The sequence below is a fragment of the Pristiophorus japonicus genome, chromosome 11, assembly GCF_044704955.1.
Source record: "Pristiophorus japonicus isolate sPriJap1 chromosome 11, sPriJap1.hap1, whole genome shotgun sequence".
Taxonomy (NCBI): Eukaryota; Metazoa; Chordata; class Chondrichthyes; family Pristiophoridae; genus Pristiophorus; species Pristiophorus japonicus.
Window position 1 is genome coordinate 104806400 of NC_091987.1, and position 20652 is coordinate 104827051.

The window sequence follows — 20652 nt, forward strand, 5'->3', positions numbered from 1 at the left end:
GGAAGCAAAATAAAGAGACTCAGCACTTGTAGAATTAAATTTTCAGTGCTGTAAAGTTTGGTAGTAATTAAGACATAGAATCACAGAATAGTTACAGCATGGAAGAAGGCCATTTGGCCCGTCAAGCCCGTGCCGACTTCTCGCGCCATTTAAAAATTCACTTGCACTTGTATGGACAAGCCCTAATTTTTTCTGGAGTAACTAATGAGTAAGTACTGCAACTTCATGCCCAATGTCGCGAAACTACTGGAGGAGCAGGGCAAATCGGACAGCAACTTCCTGATTTCTGCATTTAACAGCCAGAAGTTGCTGTCCGATTTACTCAATAATAACAGTGAGTGCTGATGGTCTCAATTATTGCTACTGCCAAATCCAGGCCAAATGTTCTAGAAGTAGTTTTTCACCCACATGTTAACTACATGTAATTTCTACTTCAAGTTTTACTGATTCTCTATATGTGCTTCTGTTGGAATTAGTGATGTTTGTAACACAAGAAAGAATTGTTATTTTTAACTTAACTACCTATTTAACTTTTTTATATATCGTTGCATTTTAGATCAACTAATGTTAAATGTGGATTTTTTTTTAATATAGAGTGAGCTTATTACAGCGATGAAATGTTGCTGCTGGGGAATGGAATGTTGTTTTATCCAGTGTTTGCATCGAGTCACTCCTATGTCAGATGTTGCACAAATTGGATGCAGAGCAAAGCTTTTTTTGCTCTGCTCCAATAGTGTACCTGAACCCTCAACCCTGAAAGAGCACTTCCCACACCAACTATCTTGTCTCTGAGTGTATAAAATTCGAATGTACTAATAAAATGGCCGCCGTGTCTCTGATTGGCTCTCCATTATCACATGACCTATTGCTGATTGGTCCCCTTAGAGGATAAGCCACACCCTGAAGTTTCTCTGGAATGTGTAAATGGAACCACCCAGCCCAAGTTTTGACTGACTTTGCAAATTGTAATTTGATCCATTCTGACTTCTGAAGCCATAGAGGACAGATCTCAAACAACCCAGCAAAAGCCACCAAGTTCCAGCTGAAGTTCCTTACCCCAACACAAGTGCTGCCTCCCCCAGCCGATGTCCATTACTGTAGCGTAAGTGCATCCCTCCACCCAGCCAGCCATAGATGGGGCATTGTGTGGGTCACGGATTGTTAACCGGTTTATTGGGTATGAAGTGAATAGTGACAGTGTCGTGACTTCTGGATTTCATTCACTCCAATGATGTCTTTGACCTACTGAGCTTTTCAAGAAAAGTGATCTGTCTTCCCCGAGTTCCCTATCACCGCCGCCTCCCCCCCCCTGCAGTGTGTGTGTCTCTCTCTCTCTCTCTCTCTCTCTCTCTCTCTCTCTCTCTCTCTCTCTCCCCCCCCGTGTCTCTCTTTACCCCACCCCCCGCCGCGCCTCTCTCCGCCGGCTCAGCGGCTGCCTCGGACAACGTGGTCAAATGCGGGGCCCCACTTCTGGTTTAGAGTGGCAGGCATTGGGGGCGGAGGATGCAGGCGCAGAAGGAAGAGAAAATTGTAGTACAAATAGTCCGATTAAAATTATGGTCAGTGGCATACTGTCAACCTCTTATTGTTGATTGTTAAAAAAACATGAGAAATTAGATTGAAGTTGTTCTGTGTTCCAGATACCATGACATGCCAGATGTGATTGATTTTCTGATATTACGTCAGTTTTATGATGAAGCAAGAGAGAGGAATTGGAAAGCAAGTAAGTTTTATTCATTCCTTATTTCAGTTTTAGGGCTGGATTTTCGGCTTTGGAGATTTCGGAGTGGTAATGGCGGTGGGGCAGTAAAGTTTGCGCCCGGCAACAGTTTGTGCCTCAGTCAGCAAAATTCGGCAGCTGGGCCCTGAATGTGGGCGGAGTGCTAAGGGTGGCATTGCACACTTCTCTTCGGGCGCTAGCCCGGTTGAGCATGCGAAAATCCCGAGCTAAACAGCCGGCCTCGGAGCGCTCTGAGAGGCTGGGAGAACAAAAAAACCTGAAAAAAAGCACCAACAACATTCCCAATAAATAGCTCACACCACCGCAACATAAATCGCACAAAAAAACCATCGAGCTGGTGTCGCAACCAGGGGTGTTGTACACCAGAAGAGGTTATTGCCGCTCCTCAGGAGTGAAAACTGAGGCAACAACAAGCGGAAAACCAACAGTCTGCTGTTTCTAAAAGAACTGATCTGTAGAAATCTGCCATACATCTTTAGGAATATTAAAATCTGGATGTTTTTCCCCTTTTTATTGTATGAAGACATAGGGTATTTGACTCTGTTTAGGAGACAGGCTGGAGATCAGCTCCATAAATTTCACAAGTGCTGTAATCAACTGCCAGGAAGTCCTTGGAATGACTACCCAGAAGTTTGGATCTTTACAATTTCACAGTTGTGGTCATGTCTTATTAGTTCAGTGGACCCACAGTGGGATTCATATTTTGTTGAACAATATTTTTGTGATTTTTAATCTTGTAGATTTATGGCTGTGGAGTTGCTGTTCAAGTGTGGGCATTGTGATACATTATAATGGTTATAATGTGATTAAATGGTGTGCAGAGTACTGTTTTATTGAGAAACTGAGGTTTTAACAGCTCTGCTTAGGTTCCGTATCAGTCATCATCATCATCATAGGCGGTCCCTCAAAACGAGGATGACTTGCTTCCATGCCAAAAAAGGACGAGTCCATGGGCGTTTCAATGAAGGTCCCGAACTACATCCTGAAGGATGGAAGATGCCTATATGTGAATTTTTTTAACGTGGGGTGGACGTTGCACACCAGCCACCACACGGGCTTGACAGAGCTAGATCTTCGTCCAGTGACAAGGATTACCCAAGACAAGTGGAGACCAGCTCTGCTGCACGGACCTAGTGCGCATACGTATCGCAGTGTGGGGTGGTCCGTGCTGCCCCTGGCCCCGAACTTGCGCCTCCCCTGGGCACCGATCACGTCCCTCCACAGTCTCTCGCTGCTCCTTCGTTCCGACCTCGCTGCTCCTGCTGTATCTGCACACGCTCCAATCACCGACCTGGATCTTGATGATGTCACCCTTCACAGCCGTCGCCTTCCTGCACCAGCTTGCGTTGTACCTTGAAGTGGCCTGCCTCCACGGTGCCCATGGCCCCGACCAACCTAATGCATGTTGCACAGGTGGAAGGCAGTTTTGAAAAAAATATATATTTAATATCCTCTGTTGCATACTTTCCCCCTTCTAATAAAAAAACGTAGCACAAATTTTAGCCAAAACTCCTCTTGAACAGGTTGATGGGATGTGCACAACCTGTTACTTACCTTTTCAATTTATTTTTATTGGCTGTGGAGGACTGTCTCCTACAGGAATATAACTCTAATGTTTAAATAGATGGTCTGTTTCTGCATTTAAAACCGGTTTTTGCATAGAAACATAGAAACATAGAAAATAGGTGCAGGAGTAGGCCATTCGGCCCTTCTAGCCTGCACCGCCATTCAATGAGTTCATGGCTGAACATGCAACTTCAGTACCCCATTCCTGCTTTCTCACCATACCCCTTGATTCCCCTAGTAGTAAGGACTTCATCTAACTCCTTTTTGAATATATTTAGTGAATTGGCCTCAACAACTTTCTGTGGTAGAGAATTCCACAGGTTCACCACTCTCTGGGTGAAGAAATTCCTCCTCATCTCGGTCCTAAATGGCTTCCCCCTTATCCTTAGACTGTGTCCCCTGGTTCTGGACTTCCCCAACATTGGGAACATTCTTCCTGCATCTAACCTGTCTAACCCCGTCAGAATTTTAAACGTTTCTATGAGGTCCCCTCTCATTCTTCTGAACTCCAGTGAATACAAGCCCAGTTGATCCAGTCTTTCTTGATAGGTCAGTCCCGCCATCCCGGGAATCAGTCTGGTGAACCTTCGCTGCACTCCCTCAATAGCAAGAATGTCCTTCCTCAGGTTAGGAGACCAAAACTGTACACAATACTCCAGGTGTGGCCTCACCAAGGCCCTGTACAATTGTAGCAACACCTCCCTGCCCTTGTACTCAAATCCCCTCACTATGAAGGCCAACATGCCATTTGCTTTCTTAACCGCCTGCTGTACCTGCATGCCAACCTTCAATGACTGATGTACCATGACACCCAGGTCTCTTTGCACCTGCCCTTTTCCTAATCTGTCACCATTCAGATAATAGTCTGTCTCTCTGTTTTTACCACCAAAGTGGATAACCTCACATTTATCCACATTATACTTCATCTGCCATGCATTTGCCCACTCACCTAACCTATCCAAGTCGCTCTGCAGCCTCATAGAATCCTCCTTGCAGCTCACACTGCCACCCAACTTAGTGTCATCCGCAAATTTGGAGATACTACATTTAATCCCCTCGTCTAAATCATTAATGTACAGTGTAAACAGCTGGGGCCCCAGCACAGAACCTTGCGGTACCCCACTAGTCACTACCTGCCATTCTGAAAAGTCCCCATTTACTCCTACTCTTTGCTTCCTGTCTGACAACCAGTTCTCAATCCATGTCAGCACACTACCCCCAATCCCATGTGCTTTAACTTTGCACATTAATCTCTTGTGTGGGACCTTGTCGAAAGCCTTCTGAAAGTCCAAATGTACCACATCAACTGGTTCTCCCTTGTCCACTCTACTGGAAACATCCTCAAAAAATTTCAGAAGATTTGTCAAGCATGATTTCCCTTTCACAAATCCATGCTGACTTGGACCTATCATATTACCTCTTTCCAAATGCACTGCGATGACATCCTTAATAATTGATTCCATCATTTTACCCACTACCGATGTCAGGCTGACCGGTCTGTAATTCCCTGTTTTCTCTCTCCCTCCTTTTTTAAAAAGTGGGGTTACATTGGCTACCCTCCACTCCAGAGGAACTGATCCAGAGTCAATGGAATGTTGGAAAATGACTGTCAATGCATCCACTATTTCCAAGGCCACCTCCTTAAGTACTCTGGGATGCAGTCCATCAGGCCCTGGGGATTTATCGGCCTTCAATCCCATCAATTTCCCCAACACAATTTCCCGACTAATAAGGATTTCCCTCAGTTCCTCCTCCTTACTAGACCCTCCGACTCCTTTTATATCCGGAAGGTTGTTTGTGTCCTCCTCAGTGAATACCGAACCAAAGTACTTGTTCAATTGGTCCGCCATTTCTTTGTTCCCCGTTATGACTTCCCCTGATTCTGACTGCAGGGGACCTACGTTTGTCTTTACTAACCTTTTTCTCTTTACATATCTATAGAAACTTTTGCAATCCGTCTTAATGTTCCCTGCAAGCTTCTTCTCGTACTCCATTTTCCCTGCCCTAATCAAACCCTTTGTCGTCCTCTGCTGAGTTCTAAATTTCTCCCAGTCCCCGGGTTCTCTGCTATTTCTGGCCAATTTGTATGCCACTTCCTTGGCTTTAATGCTATCCCTGATTTCCCTTGATAGCCATGGTTGAGCCACCTTCCCTTTTTTATTTTTACGCCAGACAGGAATGTACAATTGTTGTAGTTCATCCATGCGGTCTCTAAATGTCTGCCATTGCCCATCCACAGTCAACCCCTTCAGTATCATTCGCCAATCTATCCTAGCCTATTCACGCCTCATACCTTCAAAGTTACCCTTCTTTAAGTTCTGGACCATGGTCTCTGAATTAACTGTTTTATTCTCCATCCTAATGCAGAATTCCACCATATTATGGTCACTCTTCCCCAAGGGGCCTCGCACAACGAGATTGCTAATTAATCCTCTCTCATTACACAACACCCAGTCTAAGATGGCCTCCCCCCTAGTTGGTTCCTCGACATATTGGTCTAAAAAACCATCCCTTATGCACTCCAGGAAATCCTCCTCTACCGTATTGCTTCCAGTTTGGTTAACCCAATCTATGTGCATATTAAAGTCACCCATTATAACTGCTGCACCTTTATTGCACGCACCCCTAATTTCATGTTTGATGCCCTCCCCAACATCACTACTACTGTTTGGAGGTCTGTACACAACTCCCACTAACGTTTTTTGTCCTTTGGTATTCTGCAGCTCTACCCATATAGATTCCACATCATCCAAGCTAATGTCCTTCCGAACTATTGCCTTAATTTGCTCCTTAACCAGCAATGCTACCCCACCTCCTTTTCCTTTTATTCTATCTTTCCTGAATGTTGAATACCCCTGGATGTTGAGTTCCCAGCCCTGATCATCCTGGAGCCACGTCTCCGTAATCCCAATCACATCATATTTGTTAACATCTATTTGCACAGTTAATTCATCCACTTTATTGCGGATACTCCTTGCATTAAGACACAAAGCCTTCAGGCTTGTTCTTTTAACACCCTTTGTCCTTTTAGAATTTTGCTGTACAGTGGCCCTTTTTGTTCTTTGCCTTGGGTTTCTCTGCCCTCCACTTTTCCTCATCTCCTTTCTGTCTTTTGCTTTTGCCTCCTTTTTGTTTCCCTCTGTCTCCCTGCATTGGTTCCCATCCCCCTGCCATATCAGTTTAAATCCTCCCCAACAGCACTAGCAAACACTCCCCCGAGGACATTGGTTCCGGTCCTGCCCAGGTGCAGACCGTCCGGTTTGTACTGGTCCCACCTCCCCCAGAACCGGTTCCAATGCCCCAGGAATTTGAATCCCTCCCTGTTGCACCACTGCTCAAGCCACGTATTCATCTGCGCTATCCTGCGATTCCTACTCTGACTATCACGTGGCACTGGTAGCAATCCCGAGATTACTACTTTTGAGGTCCTACTTTTTAATTTAGCTCCTAGCTCCTTAAATTCGTTTCGTAGGACCTCATCCCTCTTTTTACCTATGTCGTTGGTACCAATGTGCACCACGACAACTGGCTGTTCTCCCTCCCTTTTTAGAATGTCCTGCACCCGCTCCGAGACATCCTTGACCCTTGCACCAGGGAGGCAACATACCATCCTGGAGTCTCGGTTGCGGCCGCAGAAACGCCTATCTATTCCCCTCACCATTGAATCCCCAATCACTATTGCTCTCCCACTCTTTTTCCTGCCCTCCTGTGCAGCAGAGCCAGCCACGGTGCCATGAACTTGGCTGCTGCTGCCCTCCCCTGATGAGTCATCCCCCTCAACAGTACCCAAAGCTGTGTATCTGTTTTGCAGGGGGATGACCACAGGGGACTCCTGCACTACCTTCCTTGCACTGCTCTTCCTGTTGGTCTTCCATTCCCTATCTGGCTGTGGACCCTTTCCCTGTGGTACGACCAACTCGCTACACGTGATACTCACATCATTCTCAGCATCGTGGATGCTCCAGAGTGAATCCACCCTCAGCTCCAACTCCGCAACACGGTCTGTCAGGAGCTGGAGGCGGATACACTTCCCGCACACGTAATCGTCAGGGACACCGGAAGTGTCCCTGAGTTCCCACATGGTACAGGAGGAGCATAACACCCGACCGAGCTCTCCTGCCATGATTTAACCCTTATATACACTTAAATTGGCAACAACAATGTTAAAAGTTACTCACTGATAGAAGAGAAAAAAGAAAAACTACTCACCAATCACCAGCCAATCACTTACCCTCTTACCCTCTTGGCATTGAAAACCTAAGTCTATTGTTGCCTGTACCATTTTAGCATTTTATTGTAAACCCTTGAATATTGTAAGCTGTCACGATCTTGAACTTGGATAACTATTACTTTATTCAAACTTAATTATTATTCATATTTATTTTGTTGCTACAGGTGACAAATTTCGGTCTATAATCGATGATGTTTGGTGGTTTGGGTCAGCATTGGGTCAGGAGCCATTCCAGCCAGCATATCCAGATAGTCATTTCCAGTGTTACACTGTTCGGTAAGTTTGGAGGAAACATATCTGAACTCTATAGTCTAGTCCTATTATGTGTACAGTTCTGAATTTTTAAATACATTTAATTGAGATGGCTCTGTCCCTCCTTTTTTAAAACAGCCATCATCACACCCCCTCTTCAAAATAAATCTATCTGTGACTCCTCTGTCCTTGTAAATTACATCTCTATTTCCAACCTCTCTTTCCTCTCAAGTCCTCGAATGTATTACTGTCTCCCAAATTCATGCCCATCTTTCCCACTACTCCCCATTTGAATCTCTCCAATCCAATCTATCTGGCAAAGCAATGAAACAGCCCGAATTAAAGTTACAAATGGCATCTTCCCTGACTGTGACTATGATGCATTGTTCCTCCTTGACCTCACTACAGCCTTTGACAGAGTTGACAAATCCCATCCTCCTCTAACATCTCTCCTCCATTGTACAGCTTAGTGGAACTGCTGTCCATCTCCAGTAATTACTTCTGTTTTACCATTGCACCATTACCTCGAAAGTGCCCAAGGATCTATTTTGGCCCCATCCTCATCCTCATCTATGCGCTGTCCCTTAGTAACACTGTCCACAGACATAGGTTCAGCTTTCACATGTATGCTGATGACACCCAGCTCTACCTCTCTTCCACCTCTTTTTTTTTTAATCCCTCCACTGCCACTACTTTGTTAAACTGCTTGTCTGATGAGCAATCTTGGAAGAGTAATGTTCGCACCACACAAGTGCCAGGCAATGACCATCTTCAACAAAGAGAGACTAGCCACCTCCCCATGATATTCAATTACCATCACCGAATCCCCCACCAACCATTGACCAGAAACTTAACTGGAAGAGCCACATAAATACCGTGGCAACAAGAGCAGGTCAGAGACTGGGTATTCTGTGGGGAGTGTCTCACTCACCTTAAACATTCACTCCCTCCACCACTGGCGCACTGGCTGCAGTATCTACCATCTACATGATGTACTGCAACAACTAGCCAAGGCTTCTCTGGCAGCACCTCTCAAACCTGCGACCTCTACCACGAGGGCAGCAGGCACATGAGAACACTACTACCTGAAAGTTCCCCTCTAAGTCACACACTGTCCTGACTTGGAAATATATCGCCTTTTTGTTGCTGGGTCCAAATCCTGGAAATCCCTCCCTAACAGCACTGTAGGAGTACCTTCACGTCATAGACTGCAGCAGTTCAAGAAGACAGTGCATTAAGTGACTGCATCTTGAGGAACCTCAGCTCAGAGTTGGAGTCTGAGGTGCAGTCATTGTGGGGCATCAGGGATGGAGGCAGTCACACCCCTTAGGTTAGGTAGTGGTACAGGTCTGGTTAGTGGTCAGGGACAGGAGGGTGTGACTGCAACTCAGACATGTAAAGGGACCCCAGCTGCAGTGCTGGAGGAGCCTTGGCATTTGTCCCTATCCAAAGGGTATGAGACTTGCTTCCACTCCCTAAGTGAGTTCTTTGATGGCTGAACAGTCTGATACGAGAGCCACAGACCCTGTCACAGGTGGGACAGACATTCGTCGAGGGAAGGGATCAGTGGGGCTGGTTTGCCGTGCGCTCCTTCCGCTGCTTGCGCTTGGCCTCTTCACGCTCTTTGCACTTTGCAGATGCACTTTCTCCACCTCGGGCGGGGGGTGGGGGGGGGGGGGGGGTCGTCGGCCAGGGTCTCCCAGGTGTCAGTGGTGATGTCGCACTTTACCAGGGAGGCTTTGAGAGTGTCCTTAATGTTTTCACTGTCCTCCTTTGGTTCGTTTACAAGCAATGGTAGACCAGCAACGATTGGCACTTGAAGAATTAATACATAATTTACAACAAACAAATTCCTTTAAGACACAAAAACCCAACAGGAAAAGTGGTCCAACCGTGGCTAATGAGAGAAGTTAAAGATAGTATTAGATCAAAGGAAGAGGCTTATAATGTTGCCAAAAAGAGCAGTAAGCCTGAGGATTGGAAGGATTTTAGAATTCAACAAAGGAGGACCAAGAAATTGATAAAAAAGGGAAAATAGAATGAGTAAACTAACGAGAGACATAAAAACAGTCTGTAAAAGCTTCTATTGGTATGTAAAAAGGCAAAGATTAGAGAAAGTAAATGTGGCTCCCTTATAAGCTGAGACAGGAGAAATTATAATGAGGAATAAAGAAATGGTAGAGAAATTAAACAAATACTTTGTGTCTGACTTCACAAGAAGATGCAAAAAAAAAAGAACCAAGGGTCTAGTGAGAATGAGGAACTGAAAGAAATTTGTATTAGTAAAAATAATAGTACTGGAGAAATTAATGGGTCTGGAAGCCGCTAAATCTCCTGGACCTGATGACCTACAACCTAGGGTTTTGAAAGGGATGGCTATAGAGATATTGGTTGATATCTTCCAAAAAGCCATAGATTCTCGAATGGTTCCCGCGGATTGGAAGATAGCAAAGATAACCCTACTATTTAAGAAAGAAGGGAGCGAGAAAACGAGGAACTACAGACCAATTAGCCTGACATCAGTAATCGGGAAAATGCTGGACTATTATTAAGGACATGGTAACAGGGCACTTAGAAAATAATAATAGAATTGAGCAGAGTCGACATGAATTTATGAAGGGGAAATCATGTTTGACAAATCTGTTAGTTTTTTGAGGCTAGCAGAATCGATAAGGGGGAACCAGTGCATGTGGTGTATTTGGATTTTCAGAAGGCACTCGATAAGGTGCCACACGAGGTTATTAAACAAAATTAGGGCTCAAGGGATTAGGGGTAATGTACTAGCACGAATTGAGGATTGGTTAACGGACAGAAAACAGAACTGGAATAAACGGGTCATTTTCGGTTGGCAGTGGGGCACCGCAAGGATCGGTGCTTGGGCCTCAGCTATTTGCATTATATATCAATGATTTAAATGAGGGGACCAAATGTAATATATCCAAGTTTGCAGATGATACAAAGCTAGGTGGGAATGTAAGTTATGAGGAGGATGCAAAGAGACTTCAAAGGGATATAGAGTGAGTAAGAACATGGCAAATGGAATATAATGTGGAGAAAGGTGAAGTTATCCACTTTGGTTGGAAAAATAGAAAAGCAGAGTATTTTTTAAATGGTGAGGAATTTGGAAATGTTGGTGTTCAGAAGGTTGTGGGTGTCCTTGTACATGAATTACTGAAAGTGAGTATGCAGGTACAGTAAGCAATTACAAAAGTAAATGGTATGTTGGCCTTTATTACAAGAGGGATTTGAGTATAAGAGTAAAGATGTCTTACTGCAATTATATTGGGCCCTGGTGTGACCACACCCAGAGTATTGTGTACAGTTTTGGTCTCCTTGCCTAAGGAAGGATATACTTGCCATAGAGGGAGTGCAACGAAGGTTCACCAAACTGATTCCTGAGATGAGGGGATTGTCCTATGAGGAGAGATTGAGTAAATCAGGCCTTTATTCTCTCGAGTTTAGAAAAATGAGAGGTGATCTCATTGAAACATACAACATTCTTTCAGGGCTTGACAGGATAGATACAGGGAGGATGTTTCCCCTGACTGGAGAGTCTAGAACCAGGGGTCACAGTCTCAGAATAAGGGGTCAGCCATTTAGGACTGGGATGAGGAGAAATTTCTTCACTCGGGGTGTTGAATCTTTGCAATTCTCTACCCCAGAGGGCTGTGGCGGCTCAGTCATTGAGTATATTCAAGACGGAGATCGATAGATTTTTGGATATTAAGGGATATATGGGGTTAGTGCAGGAAAGTGAGTTGACGTAGAGGATCAGTCTTAGAATAAGGGCCCGCCCATTTAAAACAAAGATGAGGAGAAATTTCTTTTCAGAGGGTTGTAAATCTGTGGAATTCGCTGCCTCAGAGCTGTTGAAGCTGGGACATTGAATAAATTTAAGACAGAAATAGACAGTTTCTTAAATGATAAGGGATTATGGGGAGCGGGCGGGGAAGTGGAGCTTGAGTCCATGATCAGATCAGGCATGATCTTACTGAATGGCAGAGCAGGCTCGAGAGGCCAAATGGCCTACTCCGCCCCTATTATGTTCTTGTGTAAGATGGCTTACCACCATCTTCTCAAGGACAATTGAGGATGGGCAATAGATGCTGACATTGCCAGCAACACCCACATCCCATGAATGAATTTCTTTTTAAAAACAGCTCCGTTTTCCTCCAGCTCAAAATTGAGAAGACCAAAGCCATTCTCTTTGGCCCCATCGCAAACTCTTGCCACGGGTTCCATCATCCTCCCCGTTGTCTAATGTTAAACTAGACTGTTCACTACTTCGATGTCCTATTAGAACATAGGAACAAGGCCATGCATCCCCTCGAACCTGTTCCACCATGGTTGGCCTGTATCTTAATGCCATCTACCTGCCTTGGCTCCATAACCCTTAATACTGTTGCCTATATCCATCAATCCCTGTTTTGAAATTTTCAATTGACCTAGTGTCAATAGCTTTTAGAGGGAGAGTTCCTGATTTCCACTACCCTTTGTGCGAAGAAGTGCTTGTTGACATCACCCTGAATGACCTCGCTCCAATTTTATTATGCCCCCTTGTTCTGAACTCCACCCACCAGAGAAAATAGTTTCTCTCTATCTACCGTAGAGGGTTGTAAATCTGTGGAATTCTCTGTCCCAGAGAGCTGTGGAGGTTGGGTCATTGAATATATTTAAGGCAGAGATAGACAGATTTTTGAGAGATAAGGGAATAAAGGGTTATGGGGAGTGGGCAGGGAAGTGGAGCTGAGTCCATGATCAGATCAGCCATGATCTTATTAAATGGCGGAGCAGGCTCGAGGGGCCGAGTGGCCTACTCCTGTTCCTATTTCTTATGTTCTTAAATCCTTTAATCATTTTAACCACTTCAATTAGATCACCATATAATCTTTTATATTCAAGAAAATACAAGCCTAGTCTTTTCAACCTGTTCTCATAATTTGACCCTTTTAGCTATATCCTCTTCAAAACAAAGGATGCCCTCTTCCACCCATGCAATACTGCCCACCTCCACCTCTGCGTCACTGCGAGAAGTGGAGAATACTTTAGTCTTTGGCTCCCGGTGTTGGCATCTAGCCTTTCCAAGTCAGATACACACAGTGCATTACAGGTTGACTCTGTACCTCATTCTACATAGCTGATTTGGGAATGCTTGATGCCAACACTGGGTGAGCAAAATGAATGTGTGTTACGTTTTCCAGCAGTGACATGTTTTGCCTTGATGAGCACAAAAAAACATTACTAGTGATTTTTGTTGAACATTAGATATTCCTCAGACAATTTAGATCATTGTATTCAAAACATATGTTTACTGAATCAGTCAAGACTATCAACAATGTGCTTCAGTCTTGGAAATACACTGCCAACTTGCAGAGTGGAGTTTTATTGGCTCTCTGGGATTTATATTAATGGTGACTCATACTGATTTGTAACTAGTTTTCTGATGTGATCCTGCATAAAACTGTCTGGACTTGTACAGCTAGCCGACAGAGGAAACTTTCTCGCTCCATCAACAACAACTTGCATTTAGATAGCATCTTTAACGTAGTAAAATGTCTTAAGGTGCTACATCTATCTTGGGTAAGGTAGATTCAAATACTGGAACCAAAGGTAACGAGAAATGTTTTAAGGCACTGTGCTACCCAGTTCCTCCAGCCATTTTTGTAAGAATTTGCCACCTCCGTTGCATTTTGGGTGGTGAATATTTTTAGGCTTCTGTAGGAAGCCATCACAAGCCGGTTATGAATTGATCATAAGTTGAACACAAACAGGAATATTTGGAATTTCATGAAACCCACTTTTATTCTGATTTTGGCTTTTTGAACTGTAAATTAAACTTCGCTCACACTCTCTTTTTCCTATTTTGCTTCCATTCTCTGGGTCTCCTTGGCCAAATAATCCCCTCATGTGAGAGGGCAGATTGCCTGTACTCAGGCTTTCGTCAGACTCCAACCTTCTACGAAGAGGAGCTTGAGGTGTTGCTGTATAGCTTCCTTTGCCTTTATGCTCTCCGTGAAGCAGGCTGAGATCAATAATTTGAAGGAGCTATGTGTATAGTCCTGTGTTCTGGTACTCTGGCATAGTACATTGGAACTCTACATTACTGTAATAAGTATACAAAATAAATAATTTTATATAGTACCTTCCACATACTACCATATGCCAAAGAGCTTCACAGCCAATGCATTACTTTTCACGTGTAGTCACTTCTGTAGGCAACGCGGTTACCAGATTGTGCACAGTAAGGTCCCACAGACAACCGTAAGATAAATAACCACTTAATCTATTTTGGTTGACTGCTGAATCTTAAGCAGGATACCAGGAGAACTCCCTGCTATTCAAAATACCTCAGTTTAATGTTTCATCTAAAAGATGGCAACTTCAGGCAGTGTAGCACTTCCTTAGTATCACACTGAAAAGGAAAAACTTATGTATTCAAGTCTTGGAGTGGGGCTTGAACTTGCAATATATCTTTGCATTTTAATGGGACTGAACTAAAGTTTCTAAAGTCAGCAGAATTTATCAGAATCCATAATCAATGACTTCTGACTTTTTAATTTTGTCTTCACAGCTGGGAGAATAATGAAATTGAAAGGCTCAGTCCTTGGGATATGGAGCCCATTTCTGAAAATGGTAAGCAGCTGGAATGCTTTGTTAAAAAATTAGTGCAAATTCTCCACAAAATTACTAGTGAAAAGCAGTTTCATTGCAGATAACCGTTGATCCATTTCAGGCTGATATTTTTTAAAAATTGGTAGTCTGCGCAATATGGAACCATTATATGCAAGAGAAGTGTGGGCCGAAATTCAGGGCCCTGGGAAGGTCCGTTACCGTAGGGTTTTGGCAGCGATTTGGCAAAATAGAGTGTCCGCCACATTCCGGTCGATTGGCCCCGCGACGCATTTTCCGCGCGGGAGTTTTTTTGGCGGTGTGGAATTCTGCTGCATTCCGCTGCGATATGGGGCTTGCGGCCGTACTGACGTCATCAGGGTGCGCGCCGCTGCTATGTGGCCACCCCAGCCAAATTCACCTTTTTAAAAACTGAGCTTTTTGTTGGACAGTGCCCCCGCCAGCTTTTTGGGTCGGTACACTTTGCCGTGCTACTCAACACAGCTGGAGGAGGAGAACAGAGGATTCCTGCAATCGGGTATTTTTGGTGACAATTTTTTCTGTTCATTTGTGTGCATTTGGTTAACCTGTAGAGTCGTGTTCATCACTTTTGGGAGAATTTGGAGGATTTTTAGCTCTAGTGCAGGCCTGTAGGCCTCATTCTGTGCTCCACAGAGGCCTGCTTGTCAGGGTCCAGCCTTCACACAGAATAGGCTCAGTGTTGGCAGGGGACCGCCTTGTCCACCTTGTCAGACGCAGGGCGGCACGCAGGAGAAGGCGGCGCCATCGGCAACGTGTAGAGAGGCAGCGGCAAAAAGTGCAACATCCCCATTGACACCTGGGAATCCCTGGCCCAAGACCGCCTAAAGTGGAGGAAAGCATCCGGGAAGGCGCTGAACACCTTGAGTCTCTTTGCCGAGAGCAAGCTGAAGCCAAGCGCCGACAGCGGAAGGAGCGCGCGGCAACCCAGGCACCACAACCTCCTGTTCCTCCAACCACCGTCTGCTCCACCTGTGATAGAGACCGTAGGTCCCGCATTGGACTCATCAATCACCTGAGAACTCCTTTTTAGTGCGGAAGCAAGTCATCCTCGACTCTGAGGGACTGTCTATGATGATGAACAAGATAGAACTCTAGAAGCAAAGGCGTGCACCTACTCTGTTTAAAGATTCTGAAAAGGTTTTATTTTCAAGTCAAGAAATCAGTTACTCGTCCTATATTCTATATTCTATATTCATTTTACTTTTGTTGATTTCTTTTATAAAGAAAATGACTGGTAACTTAGTCTCAGGTATATGATCTTGACCACGACATGCTATTCTGCCTATTGAAGATGTGGGCATTATGTGTCACTTCCAATATTTCTGAAAAGGTTGATAGTTCATCCTATTTCACACCATGATCAAGGTTGTACATTTTGGATCCTCGGAGTTGGGGATCTCCCTGGGGTAACTGCTTTGTTGCTGTAAGCACAAATAAAGAAATGTTGGTAAGAGGTGTGATGAAAGCCCAAACCATAACCGTTTGTTTAAACTTGAATTAAGATCAGCTGCTCTGATGAAAGCTGCTTTGTTTTGTCCCTATGTTTGTGATAACTGTCCCACATAACAACTTAAATAACTACTTGTACCACGGAAGAATATTAAGTGTCCTTTTATGCTTCTGTTCAAATTCTAGCCGAATATCCTGATGACCCTAGTGCTGGAGTTTCTGTGACCGTGGAAGAGCTGGAAGCTCTGCTCTACAAACCTCAAGAGGGAGAGTGGGGAGAAAGATCACGAGATGAAGAATGTGAGCGTATTATAAGGGGCATTGATGACCTTCTTACACTTGGTGGGTTCACGAACTGCATTTGCCTTATGCCAGTGTGGTACTGCTATGATTCAGTACTACTGAAAATGATGTAATAGAGATATGCTATTTTATTTAACAGATATAGCAAGCCCCTTTGATGCTCCTGTGGATCTTCATGCATATCCTGTATACTGTATGGTGGTTTCCTACTTTACAGACCTCAGTACCATCAGAATGAGGCTGGTCAATAGGTTTTACAGGTATGTGTGCTTTCACCAAATATAGACATAAATGTGGTTGTTACTATCAGCAAACTTGGATAATTAAATATTTAAAGCTCATGTGTAACTAATTAAATGGTTTATATGTTTCAAGAAGGTTCTAAGGAATTAGAAGTTTAAATATGGACACCTGTATGAAAAAGTACAAATATATATTTATGTAATTATGTTCAGTTTTCAGAAATCTGTAATGGAATATGTTGACATTTCTCACATTAAGCTTCAATAAAAAAGCTTACATGCTCTTATCAGTTGCAATAGTTTCTAATACTAAAAATTATAAAGTAAAGCAATTAGCATGGGTTACTAGGTAGTGGCTTTTTTGATAATGAGTAAAAGATAATTAAACCAGTATTGTTGCAAAACCCATGAGTAACAAAAGACACTCTTATATTATGCAGACAGCCACCACCGCCTGATATGCAGGTCTCTTGTAGCAATATCAAAGGCAAGCTTGCCAGATTTGCTACGGCCATCAGCCAGGAATACTGATTCTACTGGGTAGTGTCGGCTGCTGGCCTTAATGTGTCTGGTATTGCTGCAAGTTGCACAAGCATGATATAGAAGTGGCTATAGTTGGTCTTTTACGTTATGACGTGAATAAAATAGCAATTGTGTGCCCATCCATTATTTGAAATGTTAATATTTCATGTAAAGCAAAGACTCTTGATGGCTTTAGTGAGATAATGTACCATATAGTATGGTATGGAGATTTACAGACCAGAAATGTTCCAGCTTCCTTCTCTTGAATCTGTTAGGTAGCTAATTGTCAGCTAGGGTTGTGGTGGGGAAACAGCAATTTTTCTGTGTCTTTGGGCTATGAGAGGAAATCCCTGTTTCTGATAACCACACTGGATAGCAGTCATGTACAGGTCAGGACAACATTAGGTTCAGTTGTGATTTCTCTTCCAAACTTGAAAATGCTGCTAATGCTCAAATGGACATTTGGATGAAGTACTGGCTGTTGTCCATTTGAGCTGAGTTGTTGCTTTCAGGAAAGGAGGGGCGATTAATATTGGGGGAAAAGTGCTAATTTTTTTTGTAATGCCCAATAAGTATTGAATTTAATGGGAGGCAGGGAGATGGACGGGGAGAGCAAAGGAGGATGAAAATTGCTGTCAAGACCACAGAAATGATTGTGTGTGTCAAAACTTTTGTTAGCCCAGTAACTAAACTATAGACTGGAAGATCTAAATAAGACTTGAATTGGAACCCCAATCTTGATTGGCATCTGTTGTTAGCATCTCCATGAGAGTGAATTTTGCCAGTCTTAACCAGATTGTTTGGGGCAAGAGGAGAAAAAACTGGCTTAACATTGGGGATTTCATACCGCAACAGTTTGAGAATTCCTCCTCGCAGCTCTGCTGACTAGTTGCATTCAAGATTTATGTGCAGTTTGTTAGCTGGGCCAACTTTGGAGGATGGTTTTATCTCTTTTTGTGGATTCATTACACTGCCACTATTTACAATTTCTAATTATAATTGACAAACATTGAGCTATATGCAATATGTAGTTACTACAGGTTGAACCTCCCTTATCCAGAACCATCCCTCGTCCAGAACCATTCCCGGCCACCGGGTGGCGCATGCGCAGAACTCCGACATGAACAAATTGCCTCGCTGCCAACTCCCACAATCACTGGCCTGACCCCACGACCCACCGCTGCGCCCCCCCCCCCCCCCCCTCCCATGATCTCTGCTGCACTTCAAGCCCCAAGCCAGCCAGCCCCTTGCTCAGCACCAGTACCATCCAATTTAACATGACCACCCCTCCAGAAAAATCCCTTATCTGGAACAGGCCAGGTCCTGAGGGTTCCCGATAAGGGAGTTTCTAATTGTACTATGATTTCACTTACCATGTTGTGTGTAAGATAAAGTTTTATGTTCTACACACAACTTTTTAGTCAAGAACAAGCATTGAGACATTCAGTGATAAAATAATGAATCCAAATTAATTAATGGTTGCTACCTGTGGAAAACCTCTGCTTAACCATATATGGAAAATAATTCAGTGATCAGTGGCAGGAGCTCTGTATTGGTAATCTGTGCATTTAAGAAAAGTACTTGGAGCCTGACATTTTTGATATCTGTTTTATATCCTGCAAAGAAATTATATTGTACGACTGTTGAGCACTGAGATTTTGAAGCTGTCATCTATATGCCTTGTGCTATAATTTGCAGGAGGATCACTGCACTTGTGTGGGAGGTGAGGTACATCGAGCACAATGCAAGAACTTTTAACGAACCAGATAGCCCTATTGTTACATCGGCCACGAAAATCACTGACTTACTTCTTAAGTTCATTGAGTGAGTAACATGTTTTTTTTCCCAAAAGCAACCCAGAGGTAAAGTTCAAATTCTACCATAGCAAGTTGTGAAATTGAATTTAATAATTTGGTATTTGGAGACTAGCACCAAAACAAATTATCATGAAAGCAGCTGGATTGTCATAAAAACCCAACTGGTTCACAAATGTCCTCAGGAAAAAGAACCTCCTACCCCTACCTTGACCTGTATGTGTGTCTCGTCCACACTGTGGTTGGCTTTTAACATCCTCTGAAGAGGCCCAACAAGCCGCTCAGTTTAGAAATGGGCAATTAAAATGACACTGCCAGCATCACCCACATCACAAGAGTCACCCTTTCATGCTAAAGAGAAGTCTGTTCAGCTTTTGTTAGAGTACTTAAGCGTTGTGCTCTTAAATGTGTAAGACCTTATGCTCTCTTGACCCGATGTTAAACAAAGTTTCCTCAATGTGGGTTGGTGTTACACCGTGACACTTTACTCATGAGTGTAGTTGTGTTGAAGGACGCAGCAGGTGTGGTGTCATTTATGAAATCATTATTTTTTAAGTTCACTTCAAAGCTAAATTGAGTGACATTTTGAGATGGTTAGTATAAGAGGACGTCTATTTGATATATCCTAGAACATGAAGAATTAATGGAGGAAATTTGTGATGCTTTAGTTGATATTTTTAGAGCTTGAAGCACTTGATAGACTGGATTACAGTGATTATTATATAGGTCGCAATGTCTCACACACTGCCGTGAGATAAATGATCATTTAATCTTGTTTTGGCATTATTGGTTGTAACAGGACATTAGCAGAATGCTCTACTCTTTTTTTTTTTGAATACTACCATGGGATTTTTGACGTTCACCCGAGTTATCAGAATGGGCAGATGGGGCTTTGGTTTAACAGTAACAACTTTCATTTATATAGCGTCTTTAACGTAGTAAAATGTCCCAAAGTATTTCACGTGAGTGTTATCAAACAAAATTTGACACCAAGCCACATAAGGAGATATTAAGGCAGGTGACCAAGTGGTGGAGCAATGAAAATTGGGGATGGGCAAGAGGCCAGAATTGGGCTGGAGAAGGTTAGAGCTGTGGAGGGATTTGAAAACGAGGATGAAAATTTTAATATCCAGCTGTTGCTGGGCCGGGAGCCAATGTAGGTCAGCAAACACAGGGGTGCTAGGTAAACGGGATGTGGTGGGAGTTAGGATACAGGCAGCAGAGTTTTGGATGAGCTCACATTTACGGAGGGTACATGGGCAATGCAGCAGTCCTCCTTCTTAGGCAGTCCCTCAGAGTCAAGGATGACTTGCTTCCACGCTTAAAATGAGTTCTCAGGTGACTGAAGAGTCCAATGTGGGACCTGCAGTCTCTGTCACAGGTGGGGCAGACCGTAGTGGGTGGGTGGGGTGCTTGGGTTGCCACGCGCTCCTTGCTCAGTCGGCGCTTGGCTTCAGTTTGCTCTTGGCAATGAGATTCGGTGTTCCTGGATGCTTTTCCTCCACTTTGGGCAGTCTTGGGCCAAGGATTTCTAGGTGTCGGTGGGGATGTTGCATTTTTTCAAGGAGGCTTTGAGGATGTCCTTGAAGCGTTTCCTCTGCCCACTTGGAGTCGTGTCGAAGCTCGAGTAGCGCGCTTGTTTCGGGAGTCTCGTGTCGGGCATGCAAACAATGTGGCCCGCCCAATGGAGCTGATCGAGCGTGGTCAATGCTTCGATGCTGGAGATGTTGGCCTGAGCGAGAACACTGATGTTGGTGTGCCTATCCTGCCATTGGATTTGCAGGATCTTGCAGAGGCAGCGCTGGTGGTACTTCTCCAGCGTTTTGAAGTGCCTACTGTACATAGTCCACATCTTTGAGCCATATAGGAGGGCAGGTATCG

At 43.9% G+C, this 20652-nt stretch overlaps 1 protein-coding gene across 1 annotated transcript in view; it reads left to right on the forward strand.

The window, feature by feature from the left end:
• LOC139276211 (bromodomain and WD repeat-containing protein 1-like) overlaps positions 1-20652 on the forward strand; it is a 145838-nt gene that overhangs the window by 99189 nt on the left and 25997 nt on the right. Inside the window, exons 27-32 of the mRNA XM_070893847.1 lie at positions 1641-1723; positions 7703-7814; positions 14362-14423; positions 16077-16232; positions 16333-16453; positions 18656-18781. Of these exons, the coding sequence (XP_070749948.1) occupies positions 1641-1723; positions 7703-7814; positions 14362-14423; positions 16077-16232; positions 16333-16453; positions 18656-18781 (660 nt within the window). The remainder of the gene's footprint in view (positions 1-1640; positions 1724-7702; positions 7815-14361; positions 14424-16076; positions 16233-16332; positions 16454-18655; positions 18782-20652) is intronic.